General features: G+C 51.2%; 1 protein-coding gene across 8 annotated transcripts in view; it reads left to right on the top strand.

Moving 5' to 3' along the window:
* The window catches only part of Eps15l1 (epidermal growth factor receptor pathway substrate 15 like 1), a 74,295-nt gene extending 68,182 nt beyond the window's left edge, over nucleotides 1–6,113 (top strand). For 4 of the 8 annotated variants that reach the window (XM_032919407.1, XM_032919408.1, XM_032919406.1 and 1 more), the window contains exons 23-24: nucleotides 1,331–1,536; nucleotides 5,563–6,113. In XM_032919407.1, the coding sequence (XP_032775298.1) occupies nucleotides 1,331–1,536; nucleotides 5,563–5,706 (350 nt within the window). In that variant the 3' untranslated portion in view covers nucleotides 5,707–6,113. The remainder of the gene's footprint in view (nucleotides 1–1,330; nucleotides 1,537–5,562) is intronic. The other 4 variants (XM_032919410.1, XM_032919414.1, XM_032919411.1 and 1 more) reach the window with 2 other exon arrangements.
* The last annotated feature ends 6,256 nt before the right edge of the window (nucleotides 6,114–12,369 follow it).

The raw sequence follows: 12,369 nt of genomic DNA, 5'->3' as shown, positions 1-12,369 counted from the left end.
ATTCCTGCACCACACACAAATGGGGAAATTGAGACCAGCTAGCCCTCAGAACTTTCCTCCATGAGTCCCAGATCAGAACGTGGCAGGTTCAAACTGAGCATGGAGCCCTAGATGTCTGGAAGCTCAGAAATTGGGGTGGGGGGGTGTTTTATTGGTTTGGGGAAGCAGAACACGATACTAAGGCCTTTTCTTGTGTTTACCCAGTTATTGGCGGGATGAGTGTCATTGTACAAACAAGTCAGAACAGCCTACAGGCTGCTTCTCTCCTTCTATGTTGGTGCCTGGGATGGGTCATTGTCCCCACAACCAGGTGTCCAGGGTCAACCACTGTAGTTTCTTTCTGAATGACTTTGAAACCATGAGAGCTGGTGTGGGTAGTTCAGTTAACACAGGGAGCTATGCTGACCTGGCCCTTAGGATTAATGTGTCAGCCATGCTGGATGGCTGGACCCAGGGTGCTCAGGCACACCACCAGGAGTCAGGAGACCAGGCTGGGGCTTCATCCTTTTGTGGTGTGTTCCTGGTGCTTGTCACCTGCAGTCATGCCCTGTGCTCTCATAAGTTGGTGGCCTGGTCACCAGGGAGTCCTCCCTACCCCTCTTGCTGTCCTAGAAGTTTTCAGTGTGTTTCTCTGCTCAGCTTTGATGGGAAAGGTGTGATGGGCTGGGCTGGGCTAAGCTCATGAGGAAACAGGCTGCCAGTCTCACTCTGTAAGTATTCTTTGAATGGATACATAGTAACTATAGAGAAATGTGGGCCAGTGACATTCAGAACCAAGATGTTGGTACTGGGAACCAAACACTGCAAAAGCCAGGTGTCCATAACTACTAAGGACAGGTCCAGTGTTTGATGCTGGTGGGTTGATGTGACCTGAAGTGAGCTTGGGGGAGGTGTGGTGGCATACGCCTGTCGGTGTTTATGTGACCTGAAGTGAGCTTGGCCCAGGTGGTACACACCTGTCAGCCCTGAACTTGGTAGCATGAGGCAGGAAGATGAGTTCAAGGCCCACCCTGTCTTTAAAACAGCTTTTAAAAAAAAGAAATCACTCTTCTGGCACTGTTCGTGGCCTTGTTACGCCTCTGTTCCAGGTTATTATAGAATGTGACTCCATTGTATAGTAAGTAGAGTGGGCATGGGGTCCTGGACTCCAGACCCTCCCCCCAGTCAGAACCCCCAGGACCACCCTTCTCTGAATGCCCGGCTCTCCCCAGAGAGACAGCTGGTCCCCACTCTGCAGTCCACCCTGTCCTAGTAAGTAACTTGTGTTTCTTTCTGTTTTTTTTTTTTCCTTTTCTGTTTTTGTTTTGTGTTTTTCCCCTAACCTTTCCAGGTCAGAGTACACCTGTAAGCCAGCTGGGTTCTTCAGCCTTCCCTGAATCCCCTGATCCATTCCAGCCACTCGGGGCTGACAGCGGCGACCCGTTCCAAAATAAAAAGGGGTTTGGGGACCCATTTAGTGGCAAAGATCCATTTGCCCCTTCCTCTTCAGCTAAACCTCCTAAGGCCTCTTCCTCCGGCTTTGCCGACTTCACCTCTGTAAGTTGAGTCCTCCCTTGGCCACCTTCCCCCTCGCTTGCTGCTTCTCAGGGTGGGGGTTCCTATGCCGCTATGGACACTGCTTCTCAGAGTGGGGATTCCTATGCCGCTATGGACACTGCTTCTCAGGGTGGGGGTTCCTGTGCAGCTATGGACACTGCTTCTCAGGGTGGGGGTTCCTGTGCTGCTATGGACACTGCTTCTCAGGGTGGGGGTTCCTGTGCAGCTATGGACACTGCTTCTCAGGGTGGGGGTTCCTGTGCCGCTATGGACACAGCTTCTCAGGGTGGGGATTTCTGTGCCGCTATGGACACTGCTTCGCTCCACTGCTGGTTGTTATTTATTCTGCGCTAGCTTCTGTAAGGCAGATAGGCTGTGGGTAGAGACGAGAGCCACGGTTTAATGGACTGCAGGAAGATGAGATTTCTCCGGGGAGAACTGCGCGTACGTGTGCACACACAGACACATGCCGCGCGCACACACAGCATGCATGCCTCAGTGCTCAGTGGGTTGTGATATGTGTCCCTCAGAGGATGTTCTAGCTCAGTAGCACAGGCTGGCCTGGAACTCAGAGAGGCCGCCTGCCTCTGCCTTTAGTTGGGACTGAAGGTGTGCACTGTCATGCTGGTTCATTGCGTCTGGAGGCGGAGCAGGCAGGCACTTCGCAAGACCAATTACAGACATTTCACCAGGGTTCTGCTGCCTTCAAAAAGTCCTTTTGAGTCAGTGGTCCTGCCCACGTGCATCATGGAAGTGGGAGCAAAAGAGCCCAGGCAGGATGCCCAGAGATGGGAGATTTGGCTACTGTTCATTGTGCTTTTTCTGATTTCTGTTTATTAGCTACATTGAAAAAATATCTCTACCTAGATGACCACCCTAGAGCCCCTTCTCTTTTCCAAGGGTTCAGAGGCCTGGAGGGCTGAAGTGGGTGGCTCAGTGATGATGGACAGGCAGAGCCTGCATACGACCCTAGCTTCCAGTCCCAGTACAAAACAAAAACCACTTGTATCAGGGGACAGTAAATACCCTGGTCCTCCCTAGCCAATTGTCCTGTGGCTTAATTTGAATTGCCTAAGGCAGAGCTGGGCCCAGTGGCACTCACCTCTCATCCCAGTACTGGAAGGCTGAAGCAGGAGGATCTCAAGTTTGAGGCCAGCCTGAGATACAAGAGGAGATGATGTCTAAAAATATTAATAGTAGTGATAATATGTTGACCCCTGGGGACCTCTGACTATTTGACCCTGCAGTCTGTTCATTTCTGTTGACAGTACCTACAGTGTATGCCATCAAAAAAGTAACATTATTAGTAAAAACCAGAGACGGGTTGTTTGGGCATCACCAGGGTTATTTTCTGGTGGAAACTCACTACCAAGGCCAGAGCTGGTACAGGGAGTACAGTGTGCACCTGGCATGCCCAGCCCTGGGTTCATCCCCTGTGCCTCCTTCTCACTCAGCAGCAGGATCAGGAGTTCCAGTTCAGCCTGGGCTATAAAAATAAAATAATCCGTTTAAAAAACCAAACAGCACAGCTGCTGGCACGCGACTCCAGGGCTCAGTGCAGGCAGGGAAGAGCGGCGGTGGAGCTGAACCACAATGTAAAGAAATGACTGGCCTTTCTGAAAAGCCAGTTTACTTCCTGTACCCACACAGGCAGAACACCCCAGCCCTGCCGTTTTATCATGAGCACCAGGTCCCAAGCTGTGACTGGGCTAACGACTCCGCTCCCCAGAGGAGCTACAGGCTTCAGTTTTATTTTTCAAGTTTATCTGTTTGTTGTTTGGGTTTTGAGAAAGGGACTGGCCCAGGCTGGTCTCAAACTCATAGCTTCTAAGTGCTGGGATGTCAGGCACTGCACCAACCAGGCCCTCCAGTTTAAATTCTGATTTAAACATCCACATCTCCAGATGGGAAACCAAATTCTGACCTGTCCTATGGCCTTATTTTGTATGAAGTTGTCACCTTCACCACTATAAGGGCCCTGTGTCCCCATCAGTACACAGGGTCTTCTCTGGAACAGGACCCTGATAGGCTTTCACATCTCCCCTTGCTGGGCCATAAATATACCGTCCTCCCAGGACTTGGGATGGCCCTCCATGAGCCTACTTTCCAGGATCTTTGGGACTTTAATACTGTGCAAACTCAGAAAAAGCCGTCATTATGTACGGAAAGCAACCTGCTTATCTTGGGCTTCCAGAAACTAATGTCGTCCAAGCAGGATGGCCACTGCTAGGCTTGGCACCTGCTGTGGCTCCCCAGAGCTTTCTAGTGATGGGTGACTGCCCTGAGCAGCTCCTCACCACTCACAGAAGCTTCTGGTCTGTGACTGTAGCTCAGTAATGCACACTTGGTACACCCGAGGCCCAGGACTCCATCCCCAGCATCGTGTAAAGCAGGCTTGGTAGTGCAGGCCTGTCAGATGAGGAGTTAAAGGTCATTCTCAGCTGGTTCAAGCCTGGGCTACAAGAGACCCTGTCTCAAGAAAAGAATAAAGGAGCCAGCACTGTAGTCCCAGCACGTGGGAGGCGCGGCAGGCAAGGGAAGCCTGAGGTGCATAGAGAGAAGCTTTCTTAAAAGCAACAAAAAATAATTTTCTTTACATCCAGGCAAATCTGCTTAATAGCAGGGCATGGTGGTGCCTGTCAGAGTTCTAGGGAATTCAGGGCCCTAAGAGCAAACAGCCTCAGGCTGTTAGTATGATCTTCCTTAAAAGCAGTCCAGTGCTTTGTTTTATTTTGTTTTTTAACAGAACAGCTTGCTGTTGTGTGCACAGCTTCCTTGAGAGCCAGGCAGGCAGACATTAGACTGGCTAGGCTGGGCTTTGCAAGCACCTTCATGAGCCATCTATGCAGGGACATCTCCAAATTTCTAAGAGGCTTTAGAAATAAAATTTTTACTTTGTGAAACAAATTCTCAGTGGCAATAGTATCTGAAAAAGGTGGACTCCTTGTAGCTGCTTTGGGCCCTGGGATAGTACAGAAGGGAAGCAGCACCCAAGCTGCCCTTCTTGGGGTACCTAAGACACACAGTTTCAGCTTCTTCCCCTTCTGTGACCCAGGAGAACCAGAGGTGGCCCATTCCAAGCACCTCCAACCAGGCTAGTCAGTAAACTACTGAGAAGTTTCTCTCAGTCCACGTGCTTGCTGAGCTTGTAGAGTATAGGAGGCAGGTCTGTGTGGGCTTCCCTCTCCCGCCCTCCAGCTCTGAAGCACCCCACACAGTTGGGGTAAGGGAGGAGCCTTGCTACTGGGCACTGATGGAGGCTTGTCTGGGCATTCGCTTTTCTCCAAGACAGAGAGGGGGGCAGGGTGATCTATAACCACCTGTGGGAACAGATGAGGGGACACTGTCAGTTACTGGAGTCGTTGACAGATGATTCTGAGGGCCGAATGCTCTGGCTGAAGAAGCACCCACCCTCATTCCTCCACACTGCCCTGCAATCGCTCCCTCCCCGAGGAGGCTGCAGGTTTGGTCTCACTCACTGCTGGTGTCTGTCTGCTCCTGAGGACTGGAACCTTGTCTTTAGTGTCACAAGTGTTTCCTGGAAGAGACGGTGGTTAAGGGGACTGTGGACATCCCTGGAAAGCAGTGGGTTCCTTGGGGCTCGAGGCCTTTTCTAGAGGGCATGTAACAGAGTAAGGATCTGGTAGGGTGAGGCTGCAGCCCTAAGGAGTGTGGGAGTGTTGACAGCCAGGTAGGATGACTGAGGCAGGAGGATTGGTTATATAGTTCCAGGCCAACCTGGGCTACATAAGGAAACTGTTTCTAAAGGAGACAGAGAAAAGGCTGTAGAATTAGAATGCACCTAGAGTTATTGAATCTGCCTGCTAGAACCTTCCAGCACCAGGCCCAGCTGTTTTTCTCTGTAGGGATGGGTGCCTGGCCCTCTAGTAAGCAGCTCAGGTCAGACGCACCCTGGTTCTTCTTACATGGGGTGGCCTCTGACTGTGCCAGTCTGGGGCCTGCGCTCCGGCTCCTCTGGGCTCCCGCTCTGCGCCCCTCTCACTTCCAACCCCTCTTCCTTTGTAGTTTGGCAATGAGGAGCAGCAGCTGGCCTGGGCCAAACGGGAGAGTGAGAAAGCGGAGCAGGAGCGGCTGGCGAGGCTTCGGCGACAGGAACAGGAGGACCTGGAGCTGGCCATCGCCCTCAGCAAGGCCGATATGCCGGCCTAGGTGACACAGGGGAAGCCGCAGCTGTCTGTATGTCCACACCATGCTCAGAGCGTGCCCCCTTCAAGCCAAGCCATGCCACAGCCAAGGACAGCTGGCCACAGGGCCTCAGGCCACAGGGACCTTGTTGAGAGGTAGCAGACACAGCCCACCCCTGTGGGTGGGCCAGGAAGGCGGCCTTCGGTAAAAGGCCTGGAACCTGCCTGTCTCTGAGGTGTCTCTGAGGTGTCAGTCAGGCTCTTCCTTCCAATCATTCAGTGACTGACGGAGAAGGCCTCCAGTCTCCTAGCTACAGACAAGCTCCACCCCAACCCTTCCTCACATCCACAAGACACCCTGCACACATGATGTATGCATTCGTTGTATAAAAATGAAGTTTGAATGATTAATATAAAATATTTTAATACAAACATGAGGCTTATCTTCTTTTTAGTGAAGAAGCATGGGTCAACAGCGAGGGACCCTACGCCGTGTACACTGAGGGCCAGGCCCTCCCCATCAGGGCTGGGGAGAGCAGCTGTCTTAATTGTCTTAATTGTGTGTGAGTGGTGTACGTATGCACAGGTGCTGGCAGAGGACGAAGGGGGTGTCCTGTCCCCTGCAGCTGGGGTCACAGGCACTCAGGAGCCTCCCAGTGTGACCGCTGGGTGCTCAGCTCCTGAGCAGTGCCCTTGTGTGCGCCTGCCTGCTTTCGCTCCGTTTCGTTCCCTTTACTTGGTTGTCATCACACTTGCTGTGCACACGCACAGTGGGGCTCACTGAGTGCTCAGGGGTCAGCTCTTCCCTCTGCCATGTTCAGCCTTCACCCTGACAGTCTAGGCCAGCAAGCACCGTGACCAGTGAGAATGTCACAGAGCACTGCGTTGTGGGTAATGGTGGCTTAGGTTTGTTTGCACTTAATGTGTATGACTATTTGTCTGTCTATGCATCCCTGGTATCCATGGAAGCCAGACGAAAATGCCAGGTTCCTTGGAACTGGAGTGACAGATGGTGGTGAGCCACCCATGCGTACTGGGAACTGAACCCCAGCCCTCTGTAAGGGTGGTCAGCACTTTTAATCCCTGAGCCATCTCTCAGATTCCACTCAGATGTTAAGGCAACTTACACCACAGAGAAGCCAGCTTGGCACTTTTTTTTTCCATTCTCCAAACTGCACCCTTCCCCTTCTGCATGGGGGAAATGCTTTAAAGGCAGGCAGGTTGCCGGACACCCCTTTCCTCTTAGTGTCCAAAACGCAGCAAGGGCAGCTTGCTGCTCTGAGGTACACAATGAGTTCCAGGACAGCCAGGGCTGCACAGAAAGACCCTGTGTCAAAGTGACATGGGTCTTACACCTGAGGTCAGAAGTGCCTGGGATATGCAGCTTTCTCTGGGAGTACATGCAGAAAAGACATAGGTGGTCACCATCCAGAGCTGGGGCAGGTGGGAATGCTCTGGGTGCTGACTGGGGCAGGTGGGAATGCTCTGGGTGCTGACTGGGGCAGGTGGGAATGCTCTGGGTGCTGACTGACTGACTGGGTCAGGTGGGAATGCTCTGGGTGCTGACTGGGGCAGGTGGGAATGCTCTGGGTGCTGACTGGGGCAGGTGGGAATGCTCTGGGTGCTGACTGCCTGTGTGAAGGGCCTCGGGCCATGGCCGGGGATGTCCTTGTGTTTCCCTGGAGCTCACACTTTACTTCATGTCCTTAGAATCTAACTTGGGGCTGGAGTGAGAAACGGGGAGATGCCTGCTGCTCTTGGAGAGGACCCAAGTTTCCTTCCCAGGCTGTTCATAACCGTGAGTGTCCCAGCTCCAGAAGACTCAGTGTCCTGGTGGCCATCCCCACATGCACATTTTTAAAAAGTGTTTAAATAACCTTGCCAGACGTGATGTGGTGCGTACTTTTGATCCTAGTGCTGAGGAAGCAGAGGCACAGGCAAGCAATAAACCACTATTTTAAACTTAAAAATGAGAAAGAAAAAAGTCCTAAGAATTAAGGTCTAAGCCAGGGCCTGGAGCCTGTCCGGCTGGTGCCTTTCCATGGGCCTTCCCCCAGCTATGTGTAAACAGAACATGACAGGGTATGGTATAGACCTGGATCCAGGCCCAGCATCTCATTATGTGAGACATTTCAAAAGGACCTCAGCTAAGCACAGGGGCTCTCACCCGTCACCCCAGAGAGGGAAACGCACACAAGTCTCGTGAGTTCTAGGCTAACCTCATTTACACAGTAAGACCCCGTCTCAGAAAGGGGAGGGAGGGAGTTTCTTTCCAAGCTTCTAGTTTATTTACGAGTGCCCATGTGCACGTGTGTGGTGTGTCATGAGTGTGTAGTACCTATGGGGGGATACATAAAGGCATCAGATCCCCTGGACCAGGAGTTAGAGGTGGTTGCAAGCCACCCAACATGGATTCTGGGAACTGAACTGGAGTCCTCTGCAAGACCATTGTGTACTCTTGACCCCTGATCTGCATCTCTCCAGCTCTATATTTTACCTTATGTTTCGTGTGGGGTGGCACTCTCTGCTGTGCAGGTCCAGGGTTCTAACCATGATGGAGAATCCTGGGAAGAAGCCGCATCTACAGAGGTTGGCCAGCTGATTAGAGCTACAGGGATTGTGGAGGGGTGGGAATGTTGCAGGTCCAGAGCCTAATTACAGTTTATCTTGGGCTAGTTTTAGCTCCTTAGTAGCCATGGCTTGCCCACCTCCTTGTGGGACCCAACATCCTCTGACCAAGAGGCAGCAAACTTCCTGGGATGTATACCAACTTACAGAAAAAGAAAAACTGGAAACCTCCATAGCTTCTGTCAGCCCGAAAGCCAGGAGTCATCAGGCAGCAACTGCAGCTAAGTCCTCCCCAGGTTGCTGTAAGCAGCTGTGGGACATTTCCATCATGGTACTTGAAAAGCCCTTGGTTTGTAACTTTGTCACTGTAAAGTCTTCACAAAATGGCTTCCATCTTGAAGCACGGACTTTGAGGTGACCTGAGCATGTGTACTTCATATCTGGCTCCTTTGAGATGAGACTGCTCTTGCACCCACCAGTTGACACAGTTCAGTCGGGCTTGGTGGAAGGCAGCCTACCGCCAGCCATCTCACCAGCCCCTCACTTTTCCTTTTGAAGGACCAGTTTAGATTTAGAATCACAGAGACACAGAGAGTTCCAGAAGCCCTTTGTATCTCTGCCTGTCCCTCCCTGCACCTTAGTTACACAGCCAGCCGCCTTCACTTCCCCTCAGCTTTTTCTATTCCAGGTCCCTTTGGACCTTTAACTCGGCTTCCTTCACTCCTGAGCCCTGGAAGTTCACAGCCCTTCTTCCTGTAGACCTGGGCCTCCAGGTGCTCATGCAGCATGCGTGTCCCAAGCCCAAGCCTCCATGTTGGTGCTCCAGCCCCAACCCTGAGGCTTTTAAGGCTTGAGAAGCCATGTGCTGTGCCATGTCCCTCCCTCTTTGGGATTCCTGTTCAAAGGGCTAGAGAAAGGTGACAGCTTCTTAGGAGGAAATGTGGGCAAAAATACCCAGAAGGGAGTGAATCTAAAGGGCTAGGAGATGGTCCAGTCAGGAAAGCACCTGTCCGGGAAGCCCTGAGACCTTAGTTTGAATCCCTAAAAGCTATGTAAAATAAAACCAGGCAGGATGGTACACACCTGTACCCGTACCTGTACCCACACCTGTACCCGTACCCCAGTGCTGGAGGCAGAGACAGGAGGATGCCTGAAGCTCACAGGCTACACGGGCCAGTGAGCTCATCCTGCCGAGTCGAGGTTTGGTGAAAACCTGACATCAGTGTGACATCATCTGACCTCTAAGGTGCAGGAAAGCCACACCCAGGAGAAAAAGAATCTCTACAGCCAGCCAGCCAAGGACAGCACACCTAACCCAACACTCCAGGAGCTGAGGCAGAACTAAGCAGCCACATGGAAATGCCTTGTCGTAAAAAAATAAATAACAAAAAAGCATGCAGCCCATCCCTAGGTCCACAAGAACCAGGCAGGGGATGTGATCCCGGCACCACAGAATTCCCCACAGATAGGGATTTCAAACTCACCCTGGACCACCCAAGACCCTGACTCAAGAAAAGTAACATTGTATAGCAAACAGGAAAAAGAAGGCTTAGAGTGGAGCCCGGTGGCAATCCCGTCTCGTCTTGGGTCGGGGGCTGGTCTTGGTAGCAGACCTTCCTCAGGGCTGCAGGATGTGGGGAGCCACTGTCTGGGCCAAGGTATCCTGGGAAATTAACCAACCCCAGAGGTTTGAGCCAGGACTCTGTTTTGTTTTTCTTTTTTCTTTTCTTTTTTTTTCCGGAGCTGGGGACTGAACCCAGGGCCTTGTGTTTGCTAGGCAAGCACTCTATCACTGAGCTAAATCCCCAAACCCTTGTTTTGTTTTTCAAGACAGGGTCTCTCTCTGTCCTGGAACTCACTCTGTAGACCAGGCTGGCCAGCTGGCCTCAAACTCAGATCTGTTTGCCTCTGCCTTCCTGAGTGCTGGGAGTGTGCACCACTGCTTGGCCGGAGTCAGGACTCTTTTAAGAGGTGACTTCACATTGCAAATTCTGATTCTCCTTGCAGATGGTATGAGCTCACTTTGATTTCAGTCAAGAGTCAAGGGACAGAACGGCCCCTGCCAAGTGGCTTTTAGCACCCTGAGGTCAGACTGCTGTGAGATGAATTCCCAGGTTTAAAGCTGGTTTTATGGGAAGGCCATTCATGTCCTGAGCCCCTTCTGCAGGGCTATTTTAGGACCAAACAGGAAGCGGCCAGAAAATAAACGGCTGCCACCAAAAATAATGGACTTCATATCAGATCTGGTGTCTTTCAAATGTGGGCTGCCCGCCCTCTGTCCAAAAAACTTCTCCAGTAAAAAGTTCCTAGGAACTGAACAAATTGTATCAGGAGGGGAGATTGGAAAACAAAAGCAAAAAAAATAGAGGAAGTGGAAACAGGATTGTTATCTCTGTTTATCCCAAAGCCATGACGGGCAGCGGGTACACACCGAGTGGAACTTTACTTAGAGTGGGCTTTGATTTGTTTTGCCTCGGGGAGGGCTTAGGTAGCCTCCAGCATTCCATGTAGCTAAGGCGGCCTGTACTCCCAGTCTCCCGATTCAACCTCCTGAGGTTTAGCCTCTTGGTTAAATGCTTCGTCGGGGCTGGTGTTCTGTTTCCTTCAGTGTGCGAAGGCAACAGCTGTCCGGGGCCTGGATCCAGTCAGCCACGGCATGTGTGTCACACACGCGTGCGCGTGCGCTATGGTACATGTATTCACACATACAAGCTATGGCTGTGGCACATTCTTCGCCACACACAACCAGTCTTCAATGTGATAACAACAACAAGAACTTTAGAGAAGAGGAAACCTTTTAAATGTGTATTTTGTCAGTGGGTAGTGGTGTGCACACTGTCCTAGCATCTGGGAGGCTGAGGAAAGGGGAACTCGTGTTCAAAGTCAGCCTGGGGTACATGGGAGACTCTGGCCAGCCTGGACTACATAGCAAGACCGTTATCTTAAAAGCGCCCTTCCAGGGGTTGGGGATTTAGCTCAGTGGTAGAGCGCTTGCCTAGGAAGCACAAGGCCCTGGGTTCGGTCCCCAGCTCCGAAAAAAAGAACAAAAAAAAAAAAAAAGCGCCCCTCCATACACACACACATTAAAAACAAACATTTATACTCAAGACTAACTTCACTGGCTGCCTGAGAGAGAGGTGTGAACATTGGCTTAAACATTGCCTTTGACTGACGTGGTGAGATTTAATGTGGTAAACACAATCATTTCACTCAGACCTATCTGCATTAGTCACAGCAGTGCATGTCGCCAATCACCTCAGCACTTGGGAGGTGGAGGCAGGGAGATATGGAGCCCGGGCTGCTTAAGACTGTCTCACACGACAATAAATGTAGGTGACTAACGAATGATGGAGGTGCGTGCCTTCATCACAGCACATGGGAGACAGAGGCATTCTGGTCTATGTAGCAGACTCAGGCCAGCCTGGGCTACACAGTGAGACTCTGGCTCTAAATAAACAACAAGTCATATGGCCTGTTAGATGGCTCAGGGGTGAAGGTGATTGCAGCCAAACCTGAGGACCAGGAGGAAGGAGAGACTGACCCCTGTACATTGTCCTCTGACTACACATGACCATGGATGCACACACACATACCTTAAACAAATAAATAAATGCAACGTTTAAAAACCAATGACAGGGGTTGGAGTGGTTAAGAGCACCGGCTGCTCTTCCAGAGGTCCTGAGTTCAATTCCCAGCAACCACATGGTGGCTCACAACCATCTGTAATGGGACCTGATGCCCTCTTCTGGTGTCTGAGGACAGCTACAGTGTACTCACAGATAAATAATAAATAAATAAATGAATCTTTTTTTAAAAAAAGCAGTGACACACGTTAATCTGGGCGTGGATGGCAGCCGTGGTGCACGCCTTTACTCTCAGCACTCAGGAGTCAGAGGCAGGCGGATCTCTGAGTTGGAGGCCAGCCTGGTCTACAGGGCGAGTTCCAAGAAAGCAGGGGCTACACAGACTCTGTCTCGACAAAAACAATCATAAGAAGAGCTACATTGTCAACTAACCTGGTCCATAGGGGTCACAGAGACCAACCAAACAACATGTATGAGCTGAACCTAGGCCCCTTACACATTTTCATTCACATCACATTCATTTCACATCACAATTT

Source organism: Rattus rattus, chromosome 13 (assembly GCF_011064425.1).
Source record: "Rattus rattus isolate New Zealand chromosome 13, Rrattus_CSIRO_v1, whole genome shotgun sequence".
Taxonomy (NCBI): Eukaryota; Metazoa; Chordata; class Mammalia; order Rodentia; family Muridae; genus Rattus; species Rattus rattus.
This window is presented reverse-complemented; position numbering and strand designations above follow the sequence as displayed.